The sequence below is a fragment of the Leucoraja erinacea genome, chromosome 4, assembly GCF_028641065.1.
Source record: "Leucoraja erinacea ecotype New England chromosome 4, Leri_hhj_1, whole genome shotgun sequence".
NCBI lineage: Eukaryota > Metazoa > Chordata > Chondrichthyes > Rajiformes > Rajidae > Leucoraja > Leucoraja erinaceus.
Window position 1 is genome coordinate 5,012,068 of NC_073380.1, and position 17,878 is coordinate 5,029,945.

General features: G+C 44.2%; 1 protein-coding gene across 1 annotated transcript in view; it reads right to left on the reverse strand.

Annotated features, from left to right (window-relative positions):
* The window catches only part of zc3h3 (zinc finger CCCH-type containing 3), a 169,441-nt gene that overhangs the window by 139,677 nt on the left and 11,886 nt on the right, over positions 1 to 17,878 (reverse strand). Inside the window, exon 3 of the mRNA XM_055633573.1 lies at positions 14,247 to 14,443. Within this exon, the coding sequence (XP_055489548.1) occupies positions 14,247 to 14,443 (197 nt within the window). The remainder of the gene's footprint in view (positions 1 to 14,246; positions 14,444 to 17,878) is intronic.

Genomic DNA, 17,878 nt, shown 5'->3' on the forward strand with positions numbered 1-17,878 from the left:
TACCCACATAAATAAACAGATAAAGTGCAATAGGCTGTTATAGTTCAGAGTTTGTTTGAAGTTGTCTTTAATAGTCTGATGGCTGTGGGGAAGTAGCTGTTCCTGAACCTGGATTTTGCAGATTTCAGGCTTAAATGGGAGACTTAAGAATTTAGATGTCTTAAATGGGGGACAAGGCCTTATTAGAAGCAAAAAAGAAAAATAAGCTTCCATTTTGGGCAATAAATCTTTGGAATTTAAGCTGAGAGGTACGAGGATGGTCAGTCAGATGACTGTGATTAGCATATTGCAATGTTTATATTGTCAATTGCACAAAGATAAAGTGAAGAGCTTTATTTGTATGCCATCCAGTGAACTCAAATCCTACTATACCTGGAAAAAAGCAACTGCAAATGCTGGTTTACAAAAAAAGACAAAGTGCCGAAGCAACTCAAGTGGTCAAGCAGCATCTCTGAAAAACACAAATATGTGATGTTTGGAGTCTGGAGAAGGATCCAGACCAGAAACATCACATCCATGTCCTCCAGAGATGTTGCCTGATCCACTGAGTTACTTTGTCTTTTTTCATACTGTACCTGGATTTCAGGGAATGAAATAAAATGATATGGATCACATGCAGGAAGAAGAGGCTAGTTTAACTTGGCATCATGTTCCGCGTGGACATTATGGGCCATAGGAAATGTTCCTGTACTGTTCATTGTTCTAATTATACCTTGACTACAGTTAAACCATACACAACTACAACTGGTAGACTGCAATGAGTAAAGTACCAGATTGCACAATATAACGTTGTTACAGCATTATACAGTTACAGTTACGTAGAAAGTCCAGGTTTTTAAAAATTACAAAGTCTGTATTGAAGGTAGACAAAAATGCTGGAGAAACTCAGCGGGTGAGGCAGCATCTATGGAGCGAAGGAATAAGTGACGTTTCGGGTCGAAACCCTTCTTCAGACTGATGTGGGGTTGGGGGGGGGGGCGGGGGGGGTGGGGGAAGAAGAAAGGAAGAGGAGACAGTGGGCTGTGGGAGAGCTGGGAAGGGGAGGGGAAAGAGGGAGAAAGCGGGGACTACCTGAAATTAGAGAAGTCAATGTTCATACCGCTGGGGTGTAAACAGCCCAAGCAAAATATGAGGTGCTGCTCCGCCAATTTACGGTGGGACTCATTCTGGCCATGGAGGAGGCCCAGGACAGAAAAGGTCGGATTCGGAATGGGAGGTGGGAGTTGAGGTGCTGAGCCACCGGGAGATCAGGTTGGTTATTGCGAACCGAGCGGAGGTGTTGGGCGAAGCGATCGCCAAGCCTGCGCTTGGTCTCGCCGATGTAGAGCAGCTGACACCTGGAGCAGCGGATGGAATAGAGGTGCAGGTGAACCTCTGCCTCACGTGGAAAGACTAGTTGAAAGTCTGTATTGAAGCAGGTCGTGAGATCGTAACTACACCCTAGATTGTGGCTCAGTACCTATGGAAGTATAATGACAAAGGATATTAAAGACTGTTTGCTGGAGTGTATTCCAGTAAGAGATTTTTGGGAGAAAAAACTACGATTAAAGAAGACAAGACAGAAAACGACTGAAGCCCCTTCAAGCTGCAGTCTGAGATTTTAAGAACTCGGTTTATTTTGGAAAAACATTCCAGCAGTTTAGTTATATTCGGTGCATTTTAATTTTCCACAAAATGCTGGTTGATTTTTAACACTGATTTTTGCCTCAGAACTAATAAAATATTATCCTCACAATTTAGATCCACAGCAGCATAGATAAAGGCACTGGAGGCGCAAGAGTTATGCTGCCATCTTTTGGATGGATGGTAAAGCAAGTCTCTACCTGTGCTTTAAGATTTAAAAGCACCAAACACTGCACACTGTCTATGAGAATCACCTTCCTTCAATCACCAAAAACTGCTGATTACAGCACTACACCTCATAGCAATATGGGGCAATTCAAAGAGCAACAACAAAGTTATATTACTAAAGATAGACACAAAATGCCCGAATAACTAAGCAGGTCAGGCAGCATCTCTGGACAATAGACAATAGGTGCAGGAGTAGGTCATTCCAGCCAGCACCGCCATTCAATGTGATCATGGCTGATCATCCTCAATCAGTACCCCGTTCCTGCCTTCTCCCCATATCCCCTGACTCTGCTATCTTTAAGAGCCCTATCTCGCTCTCTCTTGAAAGTATCCAGAGAACCTGCCTCCACCACTGAGGCACAGAATTCCACAGACTCACCACTCTCTGTGAGGAAAAAGTGTTTACTCGTCTCTGTTCTAAATGGCTTACCCCTTATTCTTAAACTGTGGCCCCTGGTGCCATAGACAATAGGTTGAGTAGGCCATTCGGCCCTTCGACTACACTATCTTTAAGAGCACTATCTAGCTCTGGAGAAAAAGGATGGATATTTCAGATCAGGACCCTTCCTTAAATCCCTTCAGTCTGAGGAAGGGTCCTGAAACGTCTCTGGAGAAAAAGGATAGGTGATGTATCGGGTCAAGACCCTTCTTCACTCAGGGTTCTTTGGGCCCCGACCCGAAACATCATCTATCTATCCCTTTTCTCCAGAGATGCTGCCTGACCCGCTGAGTTATCCATCTTTGATACAAACCAGCATTTTGCAGTTCTTGGTTTTTACCAGTTCTATTACTAGTCTCTTTCATTTGCCTGAAAAGGCAAAGCCAAAATAGTGATCCACTACGAATGTCATCCTTTTTACACGGTGCAGCAGGGCATGGCTTCAGTCTACTGATGAAGACCTTAGCCTGAAGTGATAACAGACATGGTGAGAATTATCTGAATGATTCCTTCCCACCAGCAGTGCACCTGTTTGTATGTGATCACCACTAGATCCACTGAAATGAACAGCATTCTGTGCATAGCTCCCCACCCGCAACAACTGCGGGAAAGCTAAATAACTAGTTACACGCCGATACCTATGGATTGGCATGCAATGTTGTTGACGCTGTGGTGAAGCTTGACTACACATTCTTACTCAGTGGGTCATTACACAGATCTGCCAAAATGAGGAGTTGCTACAGTTAAACATGCCTTTGCAATAATACAATTGCCTTTAGATGGCAATGCCATTTTGCAGAGTATTTGTATAGGAGTTACATTTATTTGAAAGGATAAAAACAGCTACAATGCATCGGCTGCAGTCACGATATATAAGCAAATAAAGTTAATACCCCTTCCCACCGATAACTTGCTTGGCACCAATAAAGTGAATATATAAGATGCTGTCGTACAGTATTTACTGTGCTAGTATGTATTTCTTCAATATTCTTAACTTTATACACAAATAGCAGCCGCGGTGCTGCTGACATTACAAAGTCAATCTCTATCTGCTATCATTGATTTTACTTAGTTGCTGTTTTGCGGTCTGACATCCAATACCATAATAAACGTTAGTGGGGTACTGGTATGTGGCAGTACAGCGGTCACGGTGGTGCAGCGGTAGAGTTGCTGCCTTACAGCGAATGCAGCGCCAGAGACCTGGGTTCCATCCCAATTACGGGTGCTGTCTGTACGGAGTTTGTACGTTCTCCCCATGACCTGCGTGGGTTTTTTGTCCGAGATCTTCAGTTTCCTCCCAGACACTCCAAAGACGTACAGGTTAATTGGTTGGTAAATGTAAAAATTGTCCGTAGTGGGTGTAGGATAGTGTTATTGTGCGGGGATCGCTGGTCAGACGGACCCGGTGGGCCGAAGGGCCTGTTTCTGTGCTGTATCTCTCAACTAATTATGCTTTTTTACTTTGAAATGATATCCTTATTACACCCAAGGCACTTAAGCATCATTGATTGCAGCATAGACAGACTTGAAACGCTGGAGTAACTCAGCGGGTTAGGCAGCAACTCTGGAGAACATAGTCGTAACCTTTCGGGTCAGGACCTTTCTCAACGTAGCATGGTTGGTGTGGAAAGAGGAAATGTATTGATGTGTATGACTGCTATCATTGTTTGGGGTAAGATCAGCCAAATAGAGCAAGATTCTCACAACCATTATTCTATTCATTGGATATTTGGTTTTGAGTTTTAAAACATCAACATTGCAGCAGGTAAGACCTGTTTTAGAGTAGGAAGTGTTGAGTTTGTAACTGGCAAGACCGGAAATTGTTATGATACTGGCCCCAAAGCAAAAAGTCTTGAATTAATAGTTTTGCTTCTAATCGGTTGAAGCCAGCATCTGCAGTTTCTTCCTACACATACAATTTGTTTAATTTTCTTGTTCAGAACTCCAAAGTAATTGCTGAAAAATAGTTAACATATGCTCTGAGCTCCTCTCAATTACCAATTTAATCAATTGGGTAAACATAGAAATTAGGTGCAGGAGTAGGCCATTTGGCCCTTCGAGCCTGCACCGCCATTCAATATGATCATGGCTGATCATCCAACTCAGTATCCCAAACCTGCCTTATCTCCATACCCTCTGATCCCCTTAGCCACAAGGGCCACATCTAACTCCCTCTTAAATATAGCCAATGAACTGGCCTCGACCACCCTCTGTGGCAGAGAGTTCCAGAGATTCACCACTCTCTGTGTGAAAAAAGTTCTTCTCATCTCAGTTTTAAAGGATTTCCCCCTTATCCTTAAGCTGTGACCCCCTTGTCCTGGACTTCCCCAACATCGGGAACAATCTTCCTGCATCTAGCCTGTCCAACCCCTTAAGAATTTTGTAAGTTTCTATAAGATCCCCTCTCAATCTCCTAAATTCTAGAGAGTACAAACCAAGTCTATCCAGTCTTTCTTCATAAGGCAGTCCTGACATCCCAGGAATCAGTCTGGTGAACCTTCTCTGCACTCCCTCTAAAGAAGCCACAAGACTCCACCTATTTTCATAGCAGTGATTTGTTTTTGCTTTGCGTGATCAGATAACAAATGCGCTTAAATAAAAGGGGGGGGGGGGGGGGAATGACAAATATTGGAACCAGAGTAAAAACTGAATGAGCCAGGATATACCCACATGAAGGGGGCATGTCTTTATGACACACATCCATCATCAGAAATTAAAAGCACAAAAAAGGGTTGGTAAATAAGGGGAATTTCGTTTAGCTTTTAGCTTTGAGAAACAGGCCCTTCGGCCCACCGAGTCCGTGCCGACCAACGATCACTCTAGTTCTATCATCCCAGCTTTGTATCCTAGGCACAAATGTTAATTTTATTGAACAGAGGACATATTAATCTATAAAATGTGGGAGGAAACCAGAGCAACCAGAGAAATAGTGGAAAAGTCTGATCAATCTATTTTGCTAGTGTCAAGGAAAGTCGGATAGTGAATTGTCCTGGAAAAAATGGCAAAGGCGGAAGAGGAAAAATTGAAGGATAGGAGACATTCAAGAGTAAAACAAAGTCAGAGTTTTGCACAATATGCCACCAGGGAGCGCTGCAAGCTGGCAGCCTCGTCAACAGCCTGTCTTCGCCTTTCCCTTCTTTGTGTTTTTAGTTTGTTGTAGAATGTATATTTTAGTTTATCTTTAGTTGTGTATTATGTGGGCGGGGTGGTGGGGGAACTTTTATCTCTTTCCCCGATGGAGATGCGACTATTTCCGCGTCGTATCTCCGTCTGCACTGACTTCGTGGAGTTGGCGGCATCTTGTTTGAGAGTTCTAGAGCTCCAAAACCGCGGGAGGCTGCGGACTTTAACATCTCGGAGCGGGCGATCCCTTTGCCAGGGGACGGCCTTTAGTGCTCCAACCTGCAGGAGCTGCGGATTTTAGCATTGTGGAGATCGCTGTCCCTGGTTTGGGATCGATTTCGGGTACTCCAAGCCGCAGGAGTTTCGATCGACCCGATGCGGAAGCTTAGTCTGCCCCAATGTGGGAGTTCGATCGCCAGTTGCAGATGGTTCGACTCCCCCGACCGCGGGAGGAAAGGAGGAAAGAAGATAAGACTTTATTGCCTTCCATCACAGTGGGGAATGTGGAGGATGTTTATGTCAATTTGTATGTAGTTGTGTATCTTGTTGCTATTTTTCATGACTGTTTGGCAAACCAAATTCCTCGTATGTTGCAAAACATACTTGGCTAATAAATTACTATTATGATTATTATGATTATGATAGTGAAAATGCAGTTTAATTTCCAATTAGTCTCATGCAGAAGACATTTCCAACATTGCATTTTAATTTTGGATGAGTTTACTGTCATGTGTACCGAGGTACAATGAGAAAACCTTTCTTGCGTGTTAACCAGTCAGTGCAAAGTGATTGGACTCAAGCCGTCCACAGTGAACAGATGCATGATCCAGGGAATAATGCGAATAACGCTTAGTGCAAGATCAAACATAGAAACATCAGAAATAGGTGCAGGAGTAGGCCATTCGGCCCTTCGAGCCTGCACCGCCATTCAATATGATCATGGCTGATCATCCAACTCAGTATCCCGTACCTGCCTTCTCTCCTCCATACCCCCTGATCCCCTTAGCCACAAGGGCCACATCTAACTCCCTCTTAAATATAGTTGAACTGGCCTCATGTGGCAGAGAGTTCCAGCAGTGTGAAAAAAGCTACACACTTCTCATCATACAGTCCAGGATAGTCCGAGGGTCTCATTTATGCATGAGCATGCTGCAGTGGGCTACACACTGATCAGTCCAGGGGGAACTCATTTATTGGCACCATCCAGTAGAACATCACCAATGACGAGGAAAGAAAACGTACTGTGCAAGGCTTAATTTTTGGTCGTTCTAGATCAGGTTATGGAGAGATGATGTGGCGCTCACAGTGACTCAGACAGCAGTTATTCTTCAGTAAACAAATATGCGGTTGCTAACTGATAAACAAGATTTAAGTTAAAAAGAAGACAAAGTGCTGGAGCAACTCAGCGGGTCAGGCAGCATCTGTGGAGAACATGGATAGGTTACATTTCAGGTCCTAAAACATCACCTATTCATGTTCTCCAGAGATGCTGCCTGACCCGCTGAGTTACTCCAGCACTTTGCAATTTGTTTTTTTGTAAACGACCATCTGCATTCCTCATTTCTAGATTTAAGTAGCATAGGAACAGGCCCTTCAGCCCACAATGTCTGTGGTTAGCATAATGCCAAGGCCAACCCTTATCTCCTACACATAATCTATATCCTTATATTTTGTGTTTTTTTTAATCTTTTAAACTCCACTTTTTCACACAATGGGGGGTGAGTGTATGAAGGGTTGTTGAGACAGGGACTATGCCAACGTTTAAGAAACAGTTGGACAGGTTTAGAGGGATAGGACAGGTCCCAAGCGCAGGCAGTTGGAACTAGTGTAGCTGGGACATGTTGGCCGGTGTGGGCATGTTGGGCCGAAGGGCCTGTTTCCACACTGTATCACTCTATGACTTTTGATTCTGCTTCCACCAGGCATGCTGAGCAGCAGGGGGTCGGGTCTAATGTTACAATGCCGTCAGAGCCCAGCGTTCGTGCTGCGAGAGGCTGGAAAGCGGATACGGCGGCCAGCAGCCGTCAGTGAAGCCAGGCCTGCCGCGTGCCAGCTATGTGATCTTTGAGCACAGTGTACGGTGACGAAACATCCATCATTAAAACCGGGCCACGGAGACTGACACGGGAGACTTGAGAACTTAATGATTTAGAAGCTCTTGGATTGCCACCACATTGAATTACTCAACAGGCAAAAACAAAATCCACTCAGAGTGACCAAATAAAGACTTCAAAAAGCATATAGATATAAGCCAACTCTATTTATCACACACTCTCAGAATACCAGGGAGGGGGAAGAGAAACAAGCAAGTAAAAGAGTGATTCTCTCAAATGCCCACAAATGCACAGAGGCACAGTGTTAGAACTGCCTCACAGCGCCACAGACCCGGAATTGATCCTGACCACGGCTACCGTCTGTGTGGTGTCTACACTCTCCGTGACAGCGTGGGCTTTCTCTGGATATTCCGGTTTCCCCCCACATTCTAAGACCTGCCGGTTTGTAGGTTAATTGGCTTCTGTAAATTGCCTCTAGTGTGTAGGATGCAAAAGTGGAATAGTGTACAGGTGATTGGTAGTCGGCGTGGACTCGGTGGGCCAAAGGGCCTGTTTCCATGCTGAACTGAACTACAAAATAATAATTCTTATTCATTAATTTGTATAGCACATTTAAAAACAACTCACGTTGACCAAAGTGCTTCACATCAGTGTTGGTGCTAATTTGATACATACAACGGTAGGCAGACCCAACAATACATACATAAACTGTTTACAGCGCCTCCTCAGAGGGGCTCAAAAACGCTAGGGAGTAGAAATAGGTTTTGAGTCGATGGTGGGGGCAGTTTTGATGAGGAGCGGGATGCTATTCCACAGTCTAGGTGCTGCAACTCTAAACTAAATCAAAACTCTATCTCTGAAACCTCTATTGACCGTGATGGCTGAAATTTCCATTGAAAAATAACCAGAAAAATGTTCTCCCTCCCTCCTTCACCAAATTTTAGATAAAGCACCAACGTCTAGCAGTATCACAGGCACAGAATGGGGGACATGTAACAGGAGAGGCATTGTGCAATTTCACTCAATAATAAGCAGATGGATGAAAATAATAAATTGCTTCAAATTGTAAGGTGGGGTGACATCTCACTCAGCATCCAGAAAAGGTGCTACTAAATCACAAGCACCGCCATAAGGTGTTTACACTTAGAAAAGGTGCAGGAGAGCTAAGAACTAACACACAAAGCACAGCGCCAGTAACTCAGCGGGTCAGGCAGCATTTGGACACTTAGGCGATTTCTTTCACAACATTTTCAGGCAGCATCTGTGGAAACAGGATAGGTGACGTTTCACAGAGTAAGAACTAACACAGCATCTGGGAAATAGAATACAGAGTTTCACAGAGTGCTGGAGTAACTCAGCGGGTCAGGCAGCATCTGTGGAGAACATGGATAGGTGACACAGAGTTGGAGTAACTCACAGGCAGAGTGCTGGATAGTGACTTTCACAGAGTGCTGGTCAGGGGTCAGGCAGCATCTGTGGAGAACATGGATAGGTGACGTTTCACAGAGTGCTGGAGTAACTCAGCGGGTCAGGCAGCATCTCTGGATGTCATGGATAGGTAACGTTTCAGGTCAATGCTTTGAAGACAGGTCCTGACTCGAAACATTGCCAATCCATGACCTCCAGAGATGCTGCCTGACCCGCTGAGTTACTCCAACACTCTACGAAACGTCACCTACGATTGACCAAGTTTTACCTCACGTGGAAAGTATGTTAATCCAACAAAAGCTTGATCAAAAATATTACAAACAAAATTGGCAAGAAAATTATAAAATAACAGAGATGTATAACAGGGTGGCCCGGTTGTACAGCGGTAGAATTGCTGCTTACAGCACTAGAGACCCATGTTCAATCCAGACTACGGGTGCTGTCGGTACGGAATTTGTACGTTCTCCCCGTGACCGCATGAGTTTTCTCTTGAGATCTTCGGTTTCCTCTCACATTCCAAAGACGTAGAGGTTTGTAGGTTAATTGGTTTGCTCTAAATGCAAATTGTCCCTGGTGTGTGCAGGACAGTGTTAATGTGCGGAGATCGCTGGTCGATGTAGACTTGGTTTGTGCTGTATCTCTAAAGTAAACTAAAGTAGAAAAGAAGGCCATTTTTGCAAGAGACATCACACTTTCAGACAATGAGCTCCAGATCACAAATACACCTCAGAGTGGAGAAAAACTGGAAAACAAAATACAAAAAGACAGATGTAGAAAATATTTGTTTCAGCAAAAAAGGGGTCCTTTCTCCAAGGTTAGTAGTCGATCCTCTGCTCCCCTAATTGCAGATGCATCAAATCAAACATGGTTTCCGTTACTCATTCAGGGGAACTCTGTGCATGGTACAATCCTGCTGCTGCATCGCATAGCCACTAGAGGTTAGCAATGTATTATGGAAACATTCTTCATCAGAAATATTAATATCCCAGACCTGGCTACACAGGTGAAAACATATAGGCCTCAAGTGGACAAAAAGGAATTAATCAGACACAGAGTGCTGGAGTAACTCAGCGGGTCAGGCAGCATCTCTGGAGAGCATGGATAGGTGATGTTTCACAGAGTGCTGGAGTAACTCAGCGGGTCAGGCAGCATCTGTGGAGAACATGGATAGGTGCTAGAGTAACTCAGCGGGTCAGAACAGCATCTGTGAAGAACATGGATAGGTGACGTTTCACAGAGTGCTGGAGTAACTCAGCGGGTCAGGCAGCATCTCTGGAGAAAAGGAGTAACAGATGCTGCCTGTCCCGCTGAGTTACTCCAGCTTTTTGTGTCTATCTTCGGTGTAAACCAGCATCTGCAGTTCCTTCCTACGCATATTTATTTTGTGGTTACATTTATCTGGGCACTGGGTAAGCAAAAAATGCTCCGCATTGTACTGGATGCAAGGTTTTGATGTGAATGTTTGATGATGCAAAGTCCAAGAGGATCACTGGTGCTCATCTGCTTCCTTAGGTCAGACGTCAGGCAGAGTTGGGGTTAACTGGCCTACACGTTTCACATACCGTTGATGAAGGCACCGGGCATTATGATACAGACTGGCAAATGTTTCTTATTATGGGTCAATGCGCTGTGAAGCAAACTGATGGTAATGTACAACAGAAACAAACCAGCACCTTCCATTCAATTAACTCTGAAAATAGTCAATTTTAGCTTTTTAACACTCCAAGATGGTTATTAGTAATTTAATTTCCTTTTCATTAACCGTTATCTGGAAGACAATATATTACTAGTCCTGACCTCTTCATGTGAGCAAATGTTTAAATCTACTCTGATTAATTCAACTGTTTAAAAAGGAGAAATTACTTGGCTTTTAGCTATCAAAAGGAATGAGGCTTGATGTAGATGGTGATTGAATTTCTAAAGCAGCAGATTGATTAAATGTTGCAATTACAGCTCGCAGTAACTCAAGGAAATGGGATCGCTCGTCCTGGCCAAACACTTCTCTTTATTTAAAGCAATCCAATTTGCAAGGATAATTATATATCACTGGTTCATCTGCAATCGGAAATGAACACAAAGATAGCGCAGGCCAAGTGCAAGCACGTTATTGCTACAAATTACTTGATATCTGTCTCGTTTCATATAAAGAGAAAATTGGGCAATCAATTAGCTGGGAGAACTGCAGAACAGAAGCAATCTGAAAGCCAGTGCTTGTTGCTTATTGTTATTTAGTGGCGTCACTACAATTCTCCCAATTCTCAACTTTTACAACAAAGTACTCATATATCAAAATAATCACACTCTCCCCTCCCGATAGCGGTATTATTAATTAGATAATGAAATCAAAGATACATTAAAAGAATCTCTCCAAGGCAATATGCAACCAATTTACTCCCCACCCTCACCCTAGGCTTTCAAACAACCTTCTACTAAACGTTTCCCCAGGTGGCTCAGATAATCAGTATTATACCAAATGTGCTACTGAGCTGCAATAGACAGGCAAAATGCTAGTTAAATCCTTGGTTTGTGCTTTGTTAACTTGTATTTAATCAACAGAGCACAGAAGAACAGGGGTGCAACAGAAGCACAAGAATATTCAAATAGTGGGGCAATCAGGGGAATTAAAAGTGCATATTGTTCCCAAAGCTGAAATACTAGTAGTTTAAAAAAATAATTTTACAAATATTTCAGCATTGGGTGCAATGTGCGAAGAAGGGTCGCGACCCAAAATCACTACAGTGTGAGAGACAGTGGGAGACTAAAGAAGGGACGTCACCCATTCCTTCTATCCAGACATGTTGCCTGTCCCGCTGAGTTACTCCAGCATTTTGTGTCCATCTTCAAATTCGCTTGATGGTTCCACTATTGTGATATTCATCACTGTGATAAACCATCTCATTAATGATCGCAATTGGACTCAAAATATATTAGGAGCACAAGCCTGATTCCACTCCACAATCATAAAAACAAACACAATGTCTATGCAGTTGAGGCTTTGGAGAGGGTGCAGAGGTTTACTAGAATGATGCCTGGATTAGGGGGATCTTAGCTACAGGGAGAGGTTGGACAGACCTGGATTGTTTTATCTGGAATTACGAGGAGAAGCATAGAAAGATAGATAGGGTAGACAATCAGAACCTTTCCCCCTCCCAGAGTGTAAATATCAAATAGTAGAGGGGCAAAGTTTAATGGAGACAAGGTGTGAAGGTAAAAATTATTATTATACACAGAGAGGGCAGTGGGTGCCTAGAATGAGCATACGAATAGTACCATACGGCATTTAAGATTTGGACAAGCACATGGACATGCAGGCAATGGAGGGAGGGGGTAGGTGCAGGTAGATAAAGGTTGGTCTTGGCATCGTGCTTGGCACTGAAACTGCCGAAGGGCCTGTTCTGTGGTTTATGTGTACTGTTACATGCCACTTGAGAGCCCAGAAAATACAAGTTTTTTCATTACTAAATGGTCCAATATTGTCATTCATGTTATATTAACGAGTTTAGTGAACATTTTCTACAAATTCACGTGGTTAGTGTGTACGATTCTTCTCTCAGGGATACCTCAGCACAGGGAGGTATCTGCCCCTGATCAATTGCAATGGCTTTGTGTTCACAATCTTCTACCGTACCAGTAGAATTATATCAAGCACATTGACAACCTCAAAGTTTCTCACCAACACCGTCAAAAGTGACAGCTCATCTTTCAATAAGAGCAATAAATGTGACACTTCCACTATCACACAGAATTTTAGAAAACAGAAGCCTCGATGCTGAAAATGTCACAATTAATGCCAACACTCCCAAAATCCATCCACACACACGGCCCCACAAATGGACGTTTCAATACTCCTCATCAACGACAGTTACAAATCCTAACAGAGCCAGTGTGTTAAACATTGAATCATTAAATGAGTGGCTTGTACGAGTTGAGCTGCCACAGATACCCAAAATGAATTTCAACTATTTAAATGAGATACTGAACTAATGCAACACATGTCCATTGTTGACAAGAATGATTATCCATGCAAATCCATCTGTGCAGGGATGTGACTAGTTTATAACTGGTGACATGTTGGATGATGATGTAACTGTGGGCCAATGGTCCCCAGGGTTTGGCTGGGCATGTCGTAGACTGAGTGTGATTATCCAACAATACTGGTATCATTGTGTCCACCCAGTGATAGAAAGCAAATATGACAGACTATGTGCTTCATTCCTCCATTGCTTCTTATGTTACCCACACGTTATGTTCACGCAAATGCATCTTCAGCAATGATTATATGGTGCGATAGAACTTTATTTACCCCAGGAGGGGAATTGGTCTGCCAACAGTCATGAACACAAGATACACAAAACTAAAATGACGAGAAGAAAGTCCAGGATTGGGGATGTGCAAAGATTGTGAGGGGGGGCGGGGGGGAGGGGGGGAAAGTCACTCGACCCCACGACAGAAGGGGGAGGAGTTGTACAGTTTGATAGCCACAGGGAAGAAGGATCTCCTGTGGCGTTCTTTGCTGCATCTTGGTGGAACCAGTCTGTTGCTGAAGGTGCTCCTCCGGTTGACCAGTGTGTCATGGAGGGGGTGGGCTGTATTGTCCAGGATGCTCCGCAGTTTGAGGAGCATCCTCCCCTCCAAGACCACCTCCCGTGAATCCAATTACTGTTATCAATGACTAGAATTACAAGATAGCTTTCTGGAGCAGCATCCCCACCCGAGATCCCTTCTCTTCAACAGCTGCTGAAGCCAAATCTACTACACAGCTATGCTGCTCAAGCACCTGGAGTTGTGTTATAACATCAAGCCGTCTTGATTCAAACCTTTTGAAAGAATAATCTGTACACAACCTGAAAATATAGAGCCTGAAAATTATAATGTCCAGGTACAGCTTCTTTCCTACAACTTTCAAGATAGAGCTATATAGGGCTCTTAAAGATATGGGGAGAAGGCAGCAACATGGTACTGATTGGGAATGAACAGCCCTGATCACATTGAATATCAGTGCTGGCTCAAAGGACCGAATGGCCTACTCCTGCACCTATTGTCTATTGAATACATCCAGTGAATTGGCCTCCGGCTATGAAACACGACAGCCTCTATGAATTGGCTATTTGCATGTATGCACATGCGCACAGATACACACTGAACATTTTTCATTTATGATAGTGTTTGGAGTGTACTATGTGTAATATTCAGCTGTGCTGCTGCAAGTAAGATTTTCATTGTTCTGTTTGGGACATTATTGACTCATGCCAAAATTGACAAAATGTTTTTTTTTTTTTTTTTTTTGCAACTCGACTACAAACACGGAGACATATCCCAGACAACTCTTCCATTGGAAACCAGCTCCCTACCTTGCTTTGTGCCGCCGTGTGGTCCCGATGTCGGCAGCCTCCGCAGCCTGTGTTTGCTGATTTGCACAAGCCCTTTGCCGGGTGTCCTTTTTAAAACGGTGGGGGATTTCCCGTGCACAGGGCTTTTCTTTATCAGTAAGTAACGACTTTTCATAATCGGCAAGCCACTGATGTTAAGCTTCTTCTCAGTCGGTGAACTAGCAAGGAAGGACACAGATATAAATGCTCGGAACAAAATTATGCAGTCCAATTCACCGAACATCATCACTAATCTTTGGATGTCATGTTGGCCAAGCAAAACAAGCAAGGCCATGATATAGTCATGCAAAACCCCAATTCCAATGCAAGATGTTGCCGAATTCTCACCTGAAAGCATGAGATCAATATAATACATTTAATGGCAGGTAGACAAAAATGCTGGAGAAACTCAGCGGGTGAGGCAGCATCTATGGAGCGAAGGAATAGGTGACGTTTTGGGTCGAGACCCTTCTTCAGAATATTCTGCTCCTATCACTTATGAACATCAACTATTCCACTAGTTACCACTTTCCAATCTGGAAAGTAAATGTAAATGCATCTACATGTTTCCGTTTGTCAATTCTCTCTGTTACATATTCAAAGAATTCAAGCACATTTGTCTAATAGCTCATTCGAGATAGACTCCACAATGTAATGCTCCAAAAGGCAATCCCTGACACATCCCCTAAACCTTCTTGTCCAATAGCCTTGCCAGTTTGGTTCATCTGATCAATAGATGTCAATGAAAATCTCCCATGAGAATTCCAGTTCTATTCTGACAGTACCTTGTTATTTCCTGCTGGACCTTCTGGACCTTGTTATGTCTAGAACGGGGGGCCACAGTTTAAGAATAAGGAGTAAGCCATTTAGAACGGAGACAAGGAAGCACTTTTTCTCACAGAGTCTGCGGAATTCTTTACCTCAGAGGGCGGTGGAGGCAGGTTCTCTGGATGCTTTCAAGAGAGAGCTAGATAGGGCTCTTAAAGATAGCGGAGTCAGGGGATATGGGGAGAAGGCAGGAACGGGGCACTGATTGGGGATGATCAGATTGAATGGCTCGAAGGGCCAAATGGCCTACTCCTGCACCTATTTTCTATTGTCTATTGTCCTCATTTATGCTCTGATGTATTTTTGGAGGTCTGTGGACTACTTATACCCAGGTTTCTCTTCCCCTGATTTCTATTCCTGATTTCAACCCATGTTCAGTTTTGTAGCTGTGTTTTCCTATTTAATAACTCCAGCTTAAAATGTTATTCCTGATTTCAACAAGTTTTCAGTTTTGTAACTGAGTTTTCCTGTTAACAATGACTCACTCCAGTTTAAAATGCTTCTAACATCAAAACACTAAAATATTAAATTGAAGACATTCATGCTAAAGACTGAGAATGTTCTAATACTTCTTAATCTTTAAGAAGGAACTGCAGATGCTGGAAAATTCAAGGTAGACAAAAATTCTGGAGAAACCCTTGGGTCTAGACCCAAAACGTCGCCTTTTTCCTTCGCTCCATAGATGCTGCCTCACCCGCTGAGTTTCTCCAGAATTTATCTCTAGCTGCCATTTAATCTGTTCAGTTACTAAAACTTGAAGGAATCATTCCAAGCTCAAATAGGAGAGCCGCAAGATTAATTATTACAATCTGTAGAACTTGACAGGTTAAAATAGTGTTGGTGGAGAGGGCAATTGCCCCTTCATATGGGACAATACCCAGAGGCAATGGTTTTAAAATCACTACCAGAAGAGTGGGCGAAACAGTGGCATAACGGTAGAGCTGCTGCCTCACAGCGCCAGAGACCCAGATTCAATCTTGACTATGGGTGCGGTCTGTACAGCGTTTGTACGTTCCTCCCGTGACCACGTGGGTTTTCCCCAGGTGCTCCGGTTTCCTCCCACTCTCCACAAAGATGTGCAGTTTTGTCAGTTAATTGGCTTCGGTGAATTGTAAATTGTTCCTAGTGTGTGTAGGTCATCGAAGGGGGCGCCATCTTGGGGCACGGCTGCTTAGCTAGCCGCTGCCCGTCTTTTTCACTACTTACTACTTCTTTAATTTTTAGTGAGTTTCAGTGTTTGTTTTTAGGAGGTCTAGACTTTTTTATGTGGGGGGAGGGGGGAAAGGGGGAGAAACTACTTTCTAAGTCCCTACCTGGATGGAGAGGCAGCTTTTCTCCGGGCTGCACAGTTGACCCGTCCTCGCGGCCTACCAGCGGGCCTGGAGCGGCGTTTTCCCGAGGGGACCGCCCAGCACCTCGGCTTCAGCGGCGGCACAGCGCTGGAGCACTATCGCGGAGCGGAGCGGGAGATGCCTTGCCTGGGTCGCCGCGCTGGAGTTCCGGTGAGCTGAAGACCGCCGATAAAAACATCGCGGAGCTGCGGGTCTGCGGAGAGGGCGGCGGCGCTGACTTCAACATCGGGAGCCTGGGATCTCTCGATGAGATCGCCAGTGGTGGAGCTCCAACCGTCGCGGCCTTGTCGGCTTCGGAAGCCGCGGTCTCCGGTAAGGAAGCGGCCGTTCCAGGTGTCCCTAGCCGCTGAGAGGATTCTCCCGACGCCGGAGCACCATCTCCCGGCGAGAACGGCCTGGAACATCGGGCCTCCGTAGAGGCAACTGTGGAGGCCTCAATTGGCCCGACTATGGGTGGACTGGGGATGGGGACTGGACATTGTGCCTTCCCCCATAATGGTAACCATTGTGGGGGGATGTTTATGTTAAACATCCTTATTGTTCCGTTTCCAAGATGGCTGCCAGAAGGGAGAGTGAACGCTGGCGCGATTAGCTGCCCGCTGCTCTCTCTTTGAATTGTGTCTTTGAATTGTGTATTGTTGATGTCTTTACTATTTATTTTTTTGTTTTGTTTTCATTCCGCTTACATGTTTTGTATTCTGTTTACTAAATTCTGTAAGGTGTCCTTGAGTCTTGAAAGGCTCCCATAAATAAAATGTATTATTATTATTATAATTAGGATAGCGTTAGTGCACGGGGTGAACGATGGTCGCAGCAGGCTCGGTGGGCCAAAGTGCCTGTTTCTGCACTGTATCTCTAAACTAAACTAAAGATCAAGAGGAATATTTCATATGGCATTCTCAAGAATCTTCTGCCAGTAAAAGATGCTTCTTCTTGCGAATGAAACATAAACCAAAGGAATAGTTAGATCTCAAGCCAGGTTATTGTCTCTGTTGGCGTCAATGTCTGCCAGGCCCTGACACAGCTCCATTTGGTGGGTGGTAGAGCGGGCACCCAGAGATGACATGGTTGGCTGTCTGTTGTTCTGCTCCACATTCACAGGCTGGGCTCTGGCGGAGGGAGCCCCCATCTCCACACACTGGCATTGAAACACCCAACTCCAGTACCAAGTCTGTTGAGCTTCATCCATGCTCCTCTGGCGAGGTCAAACCCTGGACAGATTTATCTGGTGAAGAGATGTAGCTGTGTAATGGAGATGAGGTTGCCTTCCACTCCTGTGACCACTTGGTGGCTATCCAGTGTGCTTTTGTCTCAGTTGGCTTGATGGATGCTAGGAGTTGTAAAAGATGCTGGAAGCCAGTATCATAAATGGGAATTTGAGAAATAATGGTGAGGATTTTCTTTGTGTGTTGGTGTAGGAAGTGTGCACACAGG